This window comes from Lutjanus erythropterus, chromosome 7 (genome assembly GCF_056507025.1).
Source record: "Lutjanus erythropterus isolate fLutEry1 chromosome 7, fLutEry1.hap2, whole genome shotgun sequence".
NCBI classification, from domain to species: Eukaryota; Metazoa; Chordata; class Actinopteri; order Lutjaniformes; family Lutjanidae; genus Lutjanus; species Lutjanus erythropterus.
Window position 1 is genome coordinate 2,940,787 of NC_139323.1, and position 17,157 is coordinate 2,957,943.

At 39.6% G+C, this 17,157-nt stretch overlaps 2 protein-coding genes across 2 annotated transcripts; both read right to left on the reverse strand.

The window, feature by feature from the left end:
- Positions 1-2,593: 2,593 nt before the first annotated feature.
- Positions 2,594-3,763, reverse strand: LOC146323420 (uncharacterized). Its single transcript, XM_084723048.1, has one exon. It carries the CDS (start codon positions 3,761-3,763, stop codon positions 2,594-2,596), a length of 1,170 nt encoding a protein of 389 aa, XP_084579174.1.
- A 5,854-nt stretch (positions 3,764-9,617) lies between these two features.
- On the reverse strand, positions 9,618-10,877 carry LOC146323421 (uncharacterized). Its single transcript, XM_084723054.1, has one exon. It carries the CDS (start codon positions 10,818-10,820, stop codon positions 9,618-9,620), a length of 1,203 nt encoding a protein of 400 aa, XP_084579180.1. The 5' UTR covers positions 10,821-10,877.
- Positions 10,878-17,157: the final 6,280 nt, after the last annotated feature.

The window sequence follows — 17,157 nt, forward strand, 5'->3', positions numbered from 1 at the left end:
GACTTGACTCAACTTGACTCGACAACCTTGTGACTTGACTCGACTTGACTTGCCCATGACAAAAAAACTTGGGACTTGCTTGAGACTTGGACCAAATTACTTGATACTTGCTTGGGACTCGGATTGGAGGGACTTGTGCAATTGTCTGATAAATTGTAATGTTAAAGGTGATCCAAGACTGACTGTATGTGAAAGTAAGCTGCATGTTACAACAGTATCTGTGTTTGTAAAATCTCTGTTTAGCCTTAGATATAACATTTGTATGCATTCATAAAAACGATGATGTGTATTTTCAAACATAATTTCAAGTAATATATTTTTGGAATAAATAGATCAAACAAAAATTTGGAGGCTCCCCGCAGTAACTGAAGACACCCTAGGGGTCACACTCATCACTCAGGGTGACTGCTGGGTTAATGCATTAAGTGCAGTATTGTTTAAATGTAACAAGAGCAGGTCTTAGAAATAAAACTACTAACAAGAACCATAAATGGTTCTTCAGCTTGGCCTCATAGGAGAACTCTTTTCGCCTCCTGGTGAAACCTTTTATAAAGGTTCTACTTGGAAACCTATCAGAGAGTTCTTCAAATAACCCGACATAAAGGGTTATACCGAGAACCATCCATGAAAGGTTTCACCCAGAACCCCCAACTAGAGGGTCTAATAAGGGGGGACCCCTTCTTGGGAGTAATGGTCCCACCCAGAACCCTAACTTGGGGTTCTATGCAGAACCATATTTGCCTGTTGAGTTTGCTGTATAGGTTTATTGAACTCTATTTGTTTGTTTGTTTTTATTTATTTTTTTTGTTTTATTTCTTTTTCTTTCATTTTTTTTTACATGTTTAAAATAAAGAATTTTAATTCTTTCATTCCAATATGAAATGTTTGTACCGTTTCATCTCAGATACATGTGGACTACATGGACACAATGTATGTGTTATTTCTGTATAGCAGACCGTTGTTATGAAAAACAGACTGTTGCTATGGATACAGTTCTAATCATAGACTCTGCAGGAAAAATAGAGTCACTGTTAAATTACCAAAATCATTACCAAATCAATCTTTGAAATGAATATTTTGTGTCAATTTTTTGATTTTTTTTGTGAATAACCATATATCAAGCAGGATAATGTACAGTGAGCAGGTCGTTATTGTGAAATAAATCATGACAGTGTGATGCAGAACCCTGCAGGTTCCCTTACATAGCAGTGTTTCCCAAACTTTGTTCCTTAGGATCCACTTTTTAAAAAAGATAAACCATCAAGAAACAATCCACAATAGGCCTTATCAACACATTTTGGTAAAAGTTAATATGTGCATAAATGAATGGCCGTGACCAGTTTTACTGTCATTTCCAGATCGTCTTATATTATGTTGACCTGTGTTCTCGAGAACATATTAAGTATTTAAGTTCTTTAAATCAGAAATAAATGCCTTTAGGCTGTGTAACAATATAGGACCTTTTAGCCTAATATATAAACCAGACAAAATCAGTGAATTTAAGCAGAATTAACAGGCTCTCAATTTTTCCTGTCATCAAAAAAACAATATATGCACATTTGAAATTCTTTTTAAAAGGTTTACTACAGATATAAATCTTAAATTTGCATTAATTCTTCAATGGTCTTTAATGTATTTGATGACTCAAATAAAATCTTCCGTGACCCACCTGTGGGTCACAACCGAGTTACTGGGAATGACTTATATGCTGATTTGTAATGTAGTTTCAGTTGGGAGGCAGCTTTCCCAAACCATAACCTCTTATTTCACCAACATATATTTTATTTAAAATCATGAGGCTGTATGTAAAAAAATGTCCCACATTCTAATGTCACAACCAAACCACCATTGTTCAAACCATTGTTTTCTGCAATCAAGCAACCTTTTTCGGGTCTTATGGCAGATCTTTTAGCATGTATGTGTTTACAGAACTGTTCAGAACTGTAACTGACCATGTGCTGATGAGCATCTTTGAGATCTAGTCAACAAAACTGACCGATCACTGTTTGTCCCTGATTTATTCATCAGACAAACCATTTAATATCAAATGTGACACACAGTGCAACTTTAAATTCCAAACAACAAATGACCAAGAAACATGACATTATTTTATTTTATTTTTTATTTATTATTTTGATGTACAAAAGTGATGTTCATTCATGTGGCTGATGGTGTTTAAATGTGTCTCGCAGATCCAGCTCAGGAAGAGGCGCCCAGCCCAAGCTCTCCAAGAAGACGAGGAAAAACTCCCCACGAAGAGTTCTTAAGACACAGGGGAAGAAACCTCGGGAAAGGCAATTCAAAGAGAGATCCCCCTCTTCACGGACGGCTGGGAATATATATGTGAGTATGTGCAATTTTCTTTCTTTTTGTTTTTAGCGTGGGGAAACCAGAGCTCCTGGAGGAAACCCACGTAATCACAGGGAAAACATCTGAACTCCATGCAGAAAGACCCTGATCCAAGTGGGTTTAAGATTCAGGATCTTTCTGCTGTGAGGGGGGCAGTGCTGACCACCGTGCTGCACGAACATAAAATCTTGACCCTCAAACAGCCGTTTTCAAAGTGCTGTTTGGGGGTTAAAACTGATGATCTTCAGACGCCACACATGAGTACACGGTACCACTTCTTCTTTTTCTTCTTGGCTAGCTGACTCTCGAGAGCTGTCAGCTGGGAGTTCAGGGAGAACTCTTTCTTCTTCCACTCCTGCTCCTTTTCCTGGAGAGTCTTCCTGAGGTCTTCTGTGGCCTGAAGGAGGGATGATTTTTCCTTCTGCCACTCGTTATGATGAGTTTCCAGCTGCTGTTCAACCTTCTGCAGAGCATCTGCAAGAGTTTTGTTTTCTTGTTTCTGCTCTTCAAGTTGAGCCATAAATAAAGTCTTTGATTTTTCTGTTGCTTCCACCTTCTGCTGCCAGCTGCGATGCTGAGTCTCCAGCAGATCCTCTGCCTTTTTCAGGGCAGAAGAAATCTTCCTGGTCTCTGCTTTTTGTTCCTCCAGCTGAGCTTGATGGGAAGCCTTGACTTGTTCCAGTGTCTTTTTTGCATCCTCCTTCTGTTTAGCAAGACTCTCATGAGCTTGATCCCGCTCAAGCACAAGTTCGGCCTCCAGCTGTTCAGCCTTTGTGCGAGCCTCAAACTCCGTGGTGTCCTTTTCAGAAAGCTGCAACTTAAGGCCATGAGTTGTCGTCTCCATGTTGGTTTCAGCCACGGCACGCAGCTGTTTCTCAACAAGGACCTGTAACTTCATGGCCTCGACTTCACTTTGAAGGTCCTCGTTCTTTTTGGTCATGGCCTCCAACTTGACTTCAAGTTCTTTGGTGTAGGATGTCTTCTGCTCAAGGTCGCTCTGAGCTGTCCGCAGCATGAAGCAGATTTTCCTGAAACGTAATTTCAGAGTCTCAGTATCTTCCTGTTCAGAGCGGTTATGTTTGGCTGGAGCCGCGTCTAGCAGGGCTTGCAGTCTACATATTTCACTCTGCATCTGCTCTTTGCTCTTGTTGTCCTCTTGCTTGTCCTGGAGCTGATCGATGAGAGCGGTCAGTGAGTCCACGTGGATGTCCAAGTGGAGCCTCTGCTCAGATCGACCCCTGGTCAGCCTTGCCTCGCTGTCCTTAAGCTCGCACCTTATTTCCTCCTCCAGGGAATGGAGGTAGAAATCAAGGCGTCTGGTGGCGAAATCCTTGACTTGATGAGTCTGCTGATGGATCTCAGCGTTGTTTCTCCTCTGCCTCCTCTGCTTTCTCTGACTTTGTGTCGTTTCCATTGTAACTCGTGTTTGAACTTGTAAAACTTCTTTCCCTACTTGTGACGATGAAATTCGTGTCTGAATACTCGACAGTGAAAATCGTGTCTGATGCAGGTTTGATTCTGAGAAGCCTTTTATAGCACATTCCAGAACTGACTTGATGACATCATCAGAACACGGTTCTTTGATCTTGTTGTTGCTATGGGATACCATTTTTTTTGTTGTTGTTTTTTTTTCAAAGATGGCTGACTGAATTTTTTAAAACTTTATTTGTAACAAAACAATTACAACAAGGCATAGAAAAACATTATAGAAGAATAACATACAAGGCATGGTATAGAAAAGTAATTTAACATTGATATTATAATGCAGAGCAATAAGTAGTAAAAAAAATAAACAGAAAAACAAAATTGTGAAAAGGAAAAATGCATTAAGTCGATCTAGGGGTCATAAAAAACTTTCAGTTCTTCATAAATTGTGAGGAGAGACTTGGATTATTTTCCTTCCATTAATTTTAAGGCACTCAGATGATTGGCCATAAAGTAACGGAGAGGTGGGGTTTAATTTTCCTCCATTTAGATGTGTAGATAAAAAAAATGCCAGTAGTGTAAGGCTGTTTAATATCAAGTCACCTTTAGTGTCCTTGAGATCAATACCAAACACAATAGTTTCTCTTGTGAGAGGAACATGTAGTGGGATTTTGGATGGTAGCAAGTCCTGCAAGTCCTCCCAGAATGTCATACAGTGGACAACCTGTGGTTTCAATTTCAGTATAACAAAAGAAACAATTACTGTGATCAATGTTAAATCTCTTTCTTAGCTTTTCATTGGATGAATAAATGTTGTTGAGAGTTTTAAAAATGGATTTCTTTGGTTTTAGGGCTGATAGGGTAAGTGATATATTTGGTTCTCCATTTTCAAATTTCTCAGTCTGAAAACAGTTGGGTGACAGAGTTTCTGTGAGATTAATTGGGAACAGTACATTATTCAAGCATTCCATATCAATTTATATGAATTTCACTCAGTTAAAAAATTCACACATGACTGCCTATCTATGTTTTGAACTAACAGTTTGACTGATATGGGAATTGCTTTAATCACTTCGTCAAACTGAGCACGTGTGTAAACTATATGGTACTTCAAGGAGAAGTTTTCATACTATAGCCAGTGTCCTACATCACTGATGCGATGACTTATGGTGATGACCTGGGTGGAGACGCCGCCTTTTACTCAGGCCTTTAGTGCTATTCATCCATCTAAATAGTTTTGATGTGAGTTGCAGAGTTTTGGATGTATTTGCCGTAGAGATAATATAATCTCTATGGCTCTCGGCTTGTGGCGCTCAAAGCATCAAAAAGTACATTTGAAATATTGTGTAGACTTATTTTGGACACCTCAGTATATAAATAATGAGCTCACAAGCAGAAATTAAAATTCAGTTTAATTATTCAAGAAAAAACAGCTTGAAATAAAAAAAAAGTAATGTAGGACGGAAGTGCCACTCAGTTCAGCCTTCAGAGCCGAGAGGCGAAGAGGAAAGATGAAGGAGAAACAGTTGATCCTTCTCAGTTGGTGAAGTGAACCAAACAGTATTTGCAAACATGTTTCAGTTTGTTTTTGGGGGCTTCCTACATGCCAGATGGGAGGAGTTCAGTGAGTTTAAAGTATAAAAAAGCTTAGTATTTTCTCTGTGATGGATGACTTGGTCGATGTTATGTATGGCCCGATCGGCTTCATTCCATCCATCTAGTATTTTAGTGAGCAGACTCTTCAAATTATTTATTAAATGTAAAGAAAAAAGGGTAGAACCACCACAGTCCACATTAAGTGCTGTGGAAAATATTCTCCTGATAGTTTCATTGTTCCATTTTTACTTCCCGGTTGATCTCTGGTCCATCTGATCAGAGATGCCAGATTTCAGGATCGTTACCATGCAGCTTTATGGTACAGAGTTCAATCATATAAAACAGCTCCAGGTAACTCGGTGTGGTTTTAGAGATTCAATAAAATCATATCATCAGCTTTATGTGTCCACTATTGCAGTAAGTTAGACAGGAAAGTTATTTGTCTTATAATATATTGCAGAATACAGTAAAGTAAGTAAATGGTGGTGTGAGTTGCATAAAAGAAAATCATTTTTATTCTCATCTGGCAAAACACACAGAATATAATTTGTATCATTTCAGAGATAAATAAATTGCAGACAATTGGACTCGAGTCATAGGGACTCGGACTCGAGTCGACTCGAGTTGCAAATTTGATGACTTGCAACTCGACTCGGACTTGGAGGGTCAGAGACTCGAGACTGGACTCGACTTGAGACAAGATGACTCCCCTCGACTTGAGACAAGATTGATGACTCCCCTCGACTTGAGACACGACAAACGAGCCCCTCCCGCATCACTCTTTCACCTGACTGCTGCTCTCTCCTCTCTCTCCTCCCCCCGCGCGCGCCCGCTTCACCACGGTGCAACAAGCCCCTCCTTCACCTGACCGCAGCGCTCTGCTCTCCTCCTCTCTCTGCCTCCTCTCTGACAGTCAGTCAGCTGTTCCTGTCAAAAACATGACGTGTCGTGGCTTTTATACCTATGGATGTTAACATTAGAGCTGGACAATATTACGTTACAAGGCTGGTAAACATATAGCTTCGCTGTTTGTTTTTGTTTTGTCAGTTTTTTTTACCCTGCGCTACGTTGACTTTGCTCATCTCAGCCATAGACTGTAATGGTCTCAGCTTTATGGTCATCACCTTTTTAAAAAAAATTTATTAAATCTCTAAAGCCTCTATTTTCTTCACATAGAGCATACTGAACAAAAAAAAGACAACGTCAAAGTTTGATGGCCAAACCATTTGTGTGTGTTTTTTTTTTTTTTTTTGGGGGGGGGGGGTTCTTCACTATATTAAGGACAACTACGGTGGGGGTAAAGCTATTATGATAACTCAAATATTAGATTTTTTTCCACAAATAGGCCTGTTTTGAAATATTTTAAATAATTACTCCATAATTTAATGAGGTCCCACCCATAGATATAGAAATAGAAGTATATAGTTTCTTTATCTATGGTCCTGGCAGCCCCTGCACCCTCCAACCTGGGCCCAGGAATGTAGCCTTTCCCCATCTACCTTGGTCTAAATGATCAAACATGTAATGTAAGAATAGATAAAATTAACAGCTTTATGCTTTAATCCATGCAGACTAGACTGCATGCTCTTTTTTGGATGAGGAACAATAGTGAGACTTGACATAATCTGCGACTTGACTCGACAACCTTGTGACTTGACTCGACTTGACTTGCCCATGACAAAAAAACTTGGGACTTGCTTGAGACTTGGACCAAATTACTTGATACTTGCTTGGGACTCGGATTGGAGGGACTTGTGCAATTGTCTGATAAATTGTAATGTTAAAGGTGATCCAAGACTGACTGTATGTGAAAGTAAGCTGCATGTTACAACAGTATCTGTGTTTGTAAAATCTCTCTTTAGCCTTAGATATAACATTCGTATGCATTCATAAAAACGATGATGTGTTTTCAAACATAATTTCAAGTAATATATTTTTGGAATAAATAGATCAAACAAAAATTTGGAGGCTCCCCGCAGTAACTGAAGACACCCTAGGGGTCACACTCATCACTCAGGGTGACCGCTGGGTTAATGCATTAAGTGCAGTATTGTTTAAATGTAACAAGAGCAGGTCTTAGAAATAAAACTCCTAACAAGAACCATAAATGGTTCTTCAGCTTGGCCTCATAGGAGAACTCTTTTCGCCTCCTGGTGAAACCTTTTATAAAGGTTCTACTTGGAAACCTATCAGAGAGTTCTTCAAATAACCTGACATAAAGGGTTATACCGAGAACCATCCATGAAAGGTTTCACCCAGAACCCCCAACTAGAGGGTCTAATAGGGGGATCCGTTATTGGGAGTAATGGTCCCACCCAGAACCCTAACTTGGGGTTCTATGCAGAACCATATTTGCCTGTTGAGTTTGCTGTATAGGTTTATTGAACTCTATTTGTTTGTTTGTTTTTATTTATTTCTATTGTTTTATTTCTTTTTCTTTCATTTTTTTTATGTTTGAAATAAAGAATTTTAATTCTTTCATTCCAATATGAAATGTTTGTACCGTTTCATCTCAGATACATGTGGACTACATGGACACAATGTATGTGTTATTTCTGTATAGCAGACCGTTGTTATGAAAAACAGACTGTTGCTATGGATACAGTTCTAATCATAGACTCTGCAGGAAAAATAGAGTCACTGTTAAATTACCAAAATCACTTTGAAATGAATATTTTGTGTCAATTTTTTGATTTTTTTTGTGAATAACCATGTATCAAGCAGGATAATGTACAGTGAGTAGGTCGTTATTGTGAAATAAATCATGACAGTGTGATGCAGAACCCTGCAGGATCCCTTACATAGCAGTGTTTCCCAAACTTTGTTCCTTAGGATCCACTTTATAAAAAAGATAAACCATCAAGAAACAATCCACAATAGGCCTTATCAACACATTTTGGTAAAAGTTAATATGTGCATAAATGAATGGCCGTGACCAGTTTTACTGTCATTTCCAGATCGTCTTAGATTATGTTGACCTGTGTTCTCGAGAACATATTAAGTATTTAAGTTCTTTAAATCAGAAATAAATGCATTTAGGCTGTGTAACAATATAGGACCTTTTAGCCTAATATATAAACCAGACAAAATAAGTGAATTTAAGCAGAATTAACAGGCTCTCAATTTTTCCTGTCATCAAAAAAACAATATTTGCACATTTGAAATTCTTTTTAAAAGGTTTACTACAGATATAAATCTTAAATTTGCATTAATTCTTCAATGGTCTAATGTATTTGATGACTTAAATAAAATCTTCCATCACAACTGGGTGTTACTGGGAATGACTTATTTGCTGATTTGTAGTGTAGTTTCAGTTGGGAGGCAGCTTTCCCAAACCATAACCTCTAATTTCAACAACATATATTTTATTTAAAATCATGAGGCTGTATGTAAAAAAAAGTCCCACATTCTAATGTCACAACCAAACCACCATTGTTCAAACCATTGTTTTCTGCAATCAAGCAACCTTTTTCGGGTCTTATGGCAGATCTTTTAGCATGTATGTGTGTACAGAACTGTTCAGAACTGTAACTGACCATGTGCTGATGAGCATCTTTGAGATCTAGTCAACAAAACTGACCGATCACTGTTTGTCCCTGATTAATTCATCAGACAAACCATTTAATATCAAATGTGACACACAGTGCAACTTTAAATTCCAAACAACAAATGACCAAGAAACATGACATTATTTTATTTTATTTTTTATTTATTTTTTTGATGTACAAAAGTGATGTTCATTCATGTGGCTGATGGTGTTTAAATGTGTCTCGCAGATCCAGCTCAGGAAGAGGCGCCCAGCCCAAGCTCTCCAAGAAGATGAGGAAAAACTCCCCACGAAGAGTTCTTAAGACACAGGGGAAGAAACCTCGGGAAAGGCAATTCAAAGAGAGATCCCCCTCTTCACGGACGGCTGGGAGTATATATGTGAGTATGTGCAATTTTCTTTCTTTTTGTTTTTAGCGTGGGGAAACCAGAGCTCCTGGAGGAAACCCACGTAATCACGGGGAAAACATCTGAACTCCATGCAGAAAGACCCTGATCCAAGTGGGTTTAAGATTCAGGATCTTTCTGCTGTGAGGGGGGCAGTGCTGACCACCGTGCTGCACGAACATAAAGTCTTGACCCTCAAACAGCCGTTTTCAAAGTGCTGTTTGGGGGTTAAAACTGATTAATACTCACAAATACCTGTTTGTGTAAGTCCCTGTCCCTGAGCTGGAAGTCTGTGTGTGGGCTGTAGATGATCTTCAGACGCCACACATGAGGACACGGTACCACTTCTTCTTCTTTTTCTTCTTGGCTAGCTGATTCTCAAGAGCTGTCAGCTGGGAGTTCAGGGAGAACTCTTTCTTCTTCCACTCCTGCTCCTTTTCCTGGAGAGTCTTCCTGAGGTCTTCTGTGGCCTGAAGGAGGGATGATTTTTCCTTCTGCCACTCGTTATGATGAGTTTCCAGCTGCTGTTCAACCTTCTGCAGAGCATCTGCAAGAGTTTTGTTTTCTTGTTTCTGCTCTTCAAGTTGAGCCACAAATAAAGTCTTTGATTTTTCTGTTGCTTCCACCTTCTGCTGCCAGCTGCGACGCTGAGTCTCCAGCAGATCCTCTGCCTTTTTCAGGGCAGAAGAAATCTTCCTGGTCTCTGCTTTTTGTTCCACCAGCTGGGCTTGATGGGAAGCCTTGACTCGTTCCAGTGTCTTTTTTGCATCCTCCTTCTGTTTAGCAACACTCTCCTCCATTTTGTTCAGCTTTTCTTGCAGCTTATGAGCTTGATCCCGCTCAAACACAAGTTCGGCCTCCAGCTGTTCAGCCTTTGTGCGAACCTCAAACTCCGCGGTGTTCTTTTCAAAAAGCTGTAACTTAAGGCCATGAGTTGTCGTCTCCATGTTGGTTTCAGCCACGGCACGCAGCTGTTTCTCAACACGGACCTGTAACTTCATGGCCTCGACTTCACTTTGAAGGTCCTCGTTCTTTTTGGTCATGGCCTCCAACTTGACTTCAAGTTCTTTGGTGTAGGATGTCTTCTGCTCAAGGTCGCTCTGAGCTGTCCGCAGCATGAAGCAGATTTTCCTGAAACGTAATTTCAGAGTCTCAGTATCTTCCTGTTCAGAGCGGTTATGTTTGGCTGGAGCCGCGTCTAGCAGGGCTTGCAGTCTACATATTTCACTCTGCATCTGCTCTTTGCTCTTGTTGTCCTCTTGCTTGTCCTGGAGCTGATCGATGAGAGCGGTCAGCGAGTCCACGTGGATGTCCAAGTGGAGCCTCTGCTCAGATCGACCCCTGGTCAGCCTTGCCTCGCTGTCCTTAAGCTCGCACCTTATTTCCTCCTCCAGGGAATGGAGGTAGAAATCAAGGCGTCTGGTGGCGAAATCCTTGACTTGATGAGTCTGCTGATGGATCTCAGCGTTGTTTCTCCTCTGCCTCCTCTGCTTTCTCTGACTTTGTGTCGTTTCCATTGTAACTCGTGTTTGAACTTGTAAAACTTCTTTGCTAACTTGTGACGATGAAATTCGTGTCTGAATACTCGACAGTGAAAATCGTGTCTGATGCAGGTTTGATTCTGAGAAGCCTTTTATAGCACATTCCAGAACTGACTTGATGACATCATCAGAACACGGTTCTTTGATCTTGTTGTTGCTATGGGATACCATTCTTTTGTTTGTTTTTTTTTCAAAGATGGCTGACTGAATTTTTTAAAACTTTATTTGTAACAAAACAATTACAACAAGGCATAGAAAAACATTATAGAGGAATAACATACAAGGCATGGTATAGAAAAGTAATTTAACATTGATATTATAATGCAGAGCAATAAGTAGTAAAAAAATAAACTAAAAAAACAGAAAAACAAAATTGTGAAAAGGAAAAATGCATTAAGTTGATCTAGGGGTCATAAAAAACTTTCAGTTCTTCATAAATTTTGAGGAGAGACTTGGATTATTTTCCTTCCATTAATTTTAAGGCACTCAGATGATTGGCCATAAAGTCCCTTTAAGTAACTGAGAAGTGGGGTTTAATTTTCCTCCATTTAGATGTGTAGATTAAAAAAATGCCAGTAGTGTAAGGCTGTTTAATATCAAGTCACCTTTAGTGTCCTTGAGATCAATACCAAACACAATAGTTTCTCTTGTGAGAGGAACATGTAGTGGGATTTTGGATGGTAGCAAGTCCTGCAAGTCCTCCCAGAATGTCACACAGTATAGACATTGACCTGTGGACAACCTGTGGTTTCAATTTCAGTATAACAAAAGAAACAATTATTGTGATCAATGTTAAATCTCTTTCTTAGCTTTTCATTGGATGAATAAATGTTGTTGAGAGTTTTAAAAATGGATTTCTTTGGTTTTAGGGCTGATAGGGTAAGTGATATATTTGGTTCTCCATTTTCAAATTTCTCAGTCTGAAAACAGTTGGGTGACAGAGTTTCTGTGAGATTAATTGGGAACAGTACATTATTCAAGCATTCCATATCAATTTATATGAATTTCACTCAGTTAAAAAATTCACACATGACTGCCTATCTATGTTTTGAACTAACAGTTTGACTGATATGGGAATTGCTTTAATCACTTCGTCAAACTGAGCACGTGTGTAAACTATATGGTACTTCAAGGAGAAGTTTTCATACTATAGCCAGTGTCCTAGATCACTGATGCGATGACTTATGGTGATGACCTGGGTGGAGACGCCACCTTTTACTCAGGCCTTTAGTGCTATTCATCCATCTAAATAGTTTTGGTGTGAGTTGCAGAGTTTTGGAGGTATCTGCTGTAGAGATAATATAATCTCTATGGCTCTCGGCTTGTGGCGCTCAAAGCATCAAAAAGTACATTTGAAATATTGTGTAGACTTATTTTGGACACCTCAGTATATAAATAATGAGCTCACAAGCAGAAATTAAAATTATTTATTTATTTATTTAGTTTAATTATTCAAGAAAAAACAGCTTGAAATAAAAAAAAAGTAACGTAGGACGGAAGTGCCACTCAGTTCAGCCTTCAGAGCCGAGAGGCGAAGAGGAAAGATGAAGGAGAAACAGTTGATCCTTCTCAGTTGGTGAAGTGAACCAAACAGTATTTGCAAACATGTTTCAGTTTGTTTTTGGGGGCTTCCTACATGCCAGATGGGAGGAGTTCAGTGAGTTTAAAGTATAAAAAAGCTTAGTATTTTCTCTGTGATGGATGACTTGGTCGATGTTATGTATGGCCCGATCGGCTTCATTCCATCCATCTAGTATTTTAGTGAGCAGACTCTTCAAATTATTTATTAAATGTAAAGAAAAAAGGGTAGAACCACCACAGTCCACATTAAGTGCTGTGGAAAATATTCTCCTGATAGTTTCATTGTTCCATTTTTACTTCCTGGTTGATCTCTGGTCCATCTGATCAGAGATGCCAGATTTCAGGATCGTTACCATGCAGCTTTATGGTACAGAGTTCAATCATATAAAACAGCTCCAGGTAACTCTGTGTGGTTTTAGAGATTCAATAAAATCATATCATCAGTTTTATGTGTCCACTATTGCAGTAAGTTAGACAGGAAAGTTATCTGTCTTATAATATATTGCAGAATACAGTAAAGTAAGTAAATGGTGGTGTGAGTTGCATAAAAGAAAATCATTTTTATTCTCATCTGGCAAAACACACAGAATATAATTTGTATCATTTCAGAGATAAATAAATTGCAGACAATTGGACTCGAGTCATAGGGACTCGGACTCGAGTCGACTGGAGTCGCAAATTTGATGACTTGCAACTCGACTCGGACTTGGAGGGTCAGAGACTCGAGACTGGACTCGACTTGAGACAAGATGACTCCCCTCGACTTGAGACAAGATTGATGACTCCCCTCGACTTGAGACACGACAAACGAGCCCCTCCCACATCACTCTTTCACCTGACTGCTGCTCTCTCCTCTCTCTCCTCCCCCCTCGCGCGCCCGCTTCACCACGGTGCAACGAGCCCCTCCTTCACCTGACCGCAGCGCTCTGCTCTCCTCCTCTCTCTGCCTCCTCTCTGACAGTCAGTCAGCTGTTCCTGTCAAAAACATGACGTGTCGTGGCTTTTATACCTATGGATGTTAACATTAGAGCTGGACAGTATTACGTTACAAGGCTGGTAAACATATAGCTTCGCTGTTTGTTTTTGTTTTGTTAGTTTTTTTTACCCTGCGCTACGTTGACTTTGCTCGTCTCAGCCATAGACTGTAAAGGTCTCAGCTTTATGGTCATCACCATTTTAAAAAATATTTAATAAATCTCTAAAGCCTCTATTTTCTTCACATAGAGCATACTGAACAAAAAAAAGACAACGTCAAAGTTTGATGGCCAAACTATTTGTGTTTTTTTTTTTTTTTTTTTTTTGGGGGGGGGGGGGGGGGGGGGGTTGTGCACTATATTAAGGACAACTAGGGGGGGAAAAAGCTATTATGATAACTCAAATATTAGATTTTTTTTCCACAAATAGGCCTGTTTTGAAATATTTTAAATAATTACTCCATAATTTAATGAGGTCCCACCCATAGATATAGAAACAGAAGTATATAGTTTCTTTATCTATGGTCCTGGCACCCCCTGCACCCTCCAACCTGGGCCCAGGAATGTAGCCTTTCCCCATCTACCTTGGTCTAAATGATCAAACATGTAATGTAAGAATAGATAAAATTAATAGCTTTATGCTTTAATCCATGCAGACTAGACTGCATGCTCTTTTTTGGATGAGGAACAATAGTGAGAGACTTGACTTGACATAATCTGTGACTTGACTTGACTTGACTCGACAACCTTGTGACTTGACTTGACTTGACTCGACAACCTTGTGACTTGACTCGACTTGACTCGACATTACCTTGTGACTTGACTTGACTTGACTCGACATAACCTTGTGACTTGACTTGACTTGCCCATGATAAAAAAACTTGGGACTTGCTTGAGACTTGGACCAAATTACTTGATACTTGCTTGGGACTCGGATTGGAGGGACTTGTGCAATTGTCTGGTAACTTCACCTCATTTGATGTTTTGTCTGGTGGAGCTGTTTATTGAATAAGGACAATTAAACTAAGACTTAAAATGAAAAAAAAACAGAAAGGAAAAATGTGCTTTGTATCATATAAATTATTAATGATTAATAATCATTTTCAACTATGCACTAATGCACAGAATTTGTAACCTTTTCTAGAGGTGACTGACATCAACGTTTAGAAATGACTAACACTGAGAAGTATTTGTGACAAATAATTTGTACTTTTACTGTACTTAAAAATATATGTAACACCAGTACTTTTACTTGTAATTGAGTAATATTTTAGCAGTGTAACAGTACTTGCACTTGAGTACAGATGTTCAGTACTCTTTCCACCTCTGTATAATTGAAATAAGTGATCAAGGCAGCAGTAGAACAGAAACTCCTCTGTTCATTCATTCATTTTCTGTAACCGCTTATTCCATAAGGGTTGCTGGTTGCTGGAGCCTATCCCAGCTGACATTGGGCGAGATTCACCCGGGACAAGTCACCAGTTCATCGCAGGACTGACACATAGACAGACAACCACTCACACTCATATTCACACCTACAGGCAATTTAGAGTCACCAGTCAACCTAGCATGCATGTCTTTGGACTGTGAGAGGAAGCCGGAGAACTTGGGACTTGGAGAGATATTTGACTTCTGTAACGGTGGTTTCCTAAAAGAACAGGCTGCCTCACAGCGAGGTAAAGTGCTGAAAATATTTGAACTGACTTTCATTTTTTTCTTCATTTTTTTGTCTAAAATCTGTTTTATTGCTGACTCTGTCCACAACAGGACTCTGTTTAGCCTCTGTGCTGGTGTCCCTCACTGCTTACTGAACACCATCTACTGTAGGAAACACACTGACTGTGGATCAGTCGCTCAGACAACCACACTTCAAATAACCTGACTTTTATTTCTCTTACACTTGTAGATATGCAGCCTCAATGGAGGATATCTTGGAAGATGACCAAGTGAAAGAACATCTTCACTGTGGTGAGATATTTATTCTCAGTTTGACCAGCTGCTGCAGACAAAATGTTTTCAATTGAGTCGTCTCTTTGCTAAGGAAGGAATCTGTAAAATATGTCCAGAATTTAAAATGAAAGCATTCAACAAATGAACAAACATTATCAGGTTTATCAAGTTTGTTTTTCCAATATTCAATAACCAAATGTAGTTGAAAGCAGCAGTCAGCAGTGACTCTGGGGACGTGCTGCCCCCTTCAACTGATGGACATATTTTACATTCTTTAAAGCTGTAATATGTAATATGTGAAAAGTTTAAAGAATTTCCACTGAAGCCAAATGTTCTGTTAACTAAAGGTGTTGCTTAAAGGGACAGTTCACCCCTAAAACAAAAGTAAATTTCTTTTTTATCCATCTAGATTGTTTTGGTGTAAGTTGCAGAGTTTTGGGGATACCAGTCGTAGGAATTTCTGCCTTCTCTTCAATATAATGGGCCTAAATGGCACTTAGCTTTCAGTGTTCAAAGCACCAAAAAATACATTTAAAAATTTCAAAACCCAAAAAATAATCCACAGACCTTGTGAGCAGTTTCATGTAAGAACTATAATGTGCCATTTAGTCCCATTATGTTGGAGAGAAGGCAGACATCTCTACGGCTGTTATCTCTCACCAAAAATATTTAGATGGATAAACAGCACTACGGACCAGAGGGAAGGAAAGTATTTTTGACTGTGGATGAACTGTCCCTTTAAGAGTTGCTTTTCACTTGGGTTTTGAATTTTACAGGCAGTTGCCCCCAGTGGTCCACTGTCAGAGAAGACGTCGATGCAGCAGATGCAGCAGTTTCTTACATCTTCTTACTGACGGGGGGGACTCTGTCCTCTGTTGTCGTCTCCTGCCTAGCTGGAATGCACCACTTGGGCGACTAGGAGGCAAAATTAGCAAAACATTCTGCATAACCTCCTGCTTGTATCTCTGTGGACACTGTCCCTTCCCAGCCCTGCAGGGTTCCAAATGGCTGAAGCGGGTGTTCAAACCAGGCAGTGCACTGCCTGCTGACTCTGTGGTCACAATGAACCTCCCCAACGCCAATAGAATCCCTTTGCACTGAGACCTTTTCTCTGGGCGCTTTCAACTCTTCACTTTGGGTGTTGGACTTCAGAATTCACTGAAGGTGATAAGGATTGAACACACAACCTCTAACTCCCAAACTCTCTTCTTACAACCTGAGCTATCGTATCGGGTGAAGAACTCCTCCTTCTCAGAGGTTTTCACTTTTTTCTTTCACCTTGTGTTTCAATTGTAGTTGTATTTCTTGGCCAAAATACTCAAAAGAAAACTTCAGAAAAAAGAAAAAGAAAATCTCAGGACAGGTGAACTTGGATTTGATCCTCCAACCTTGTGTATCCAACATTAGCAGCTTACCTTGTTGAACTATTCCTGCTGACATTTTTCTTTTCAGTATTGCCAACAGTGGTGTTCATACCTGTGGTCTGAGTTTGAGCTATTTAGAAACCAAGTGTTGGTGTGTCTACAGACAAAGCTGTATTGAATCTTTTGAACAACCACACTGATAGGCGATGATATTGATGCTCTGCAAGATCATGTTGAAGCTTCCAGGTCCTCCCCCCCTTAGCACAAAGTGTTTTAGCATAAGGCAGAATGAGGAATTGAACCATCAACCTGAGGACAACAGACAATGGAGACTAACCCCTAGACTAACGTAGACTTGGTGCTACTGGTGGGGACTCGGCAGACTCCTGCTGATGTGGAATTGACATGACTGTGGTAGACTTGGTAGACTGAGTATACTTGATA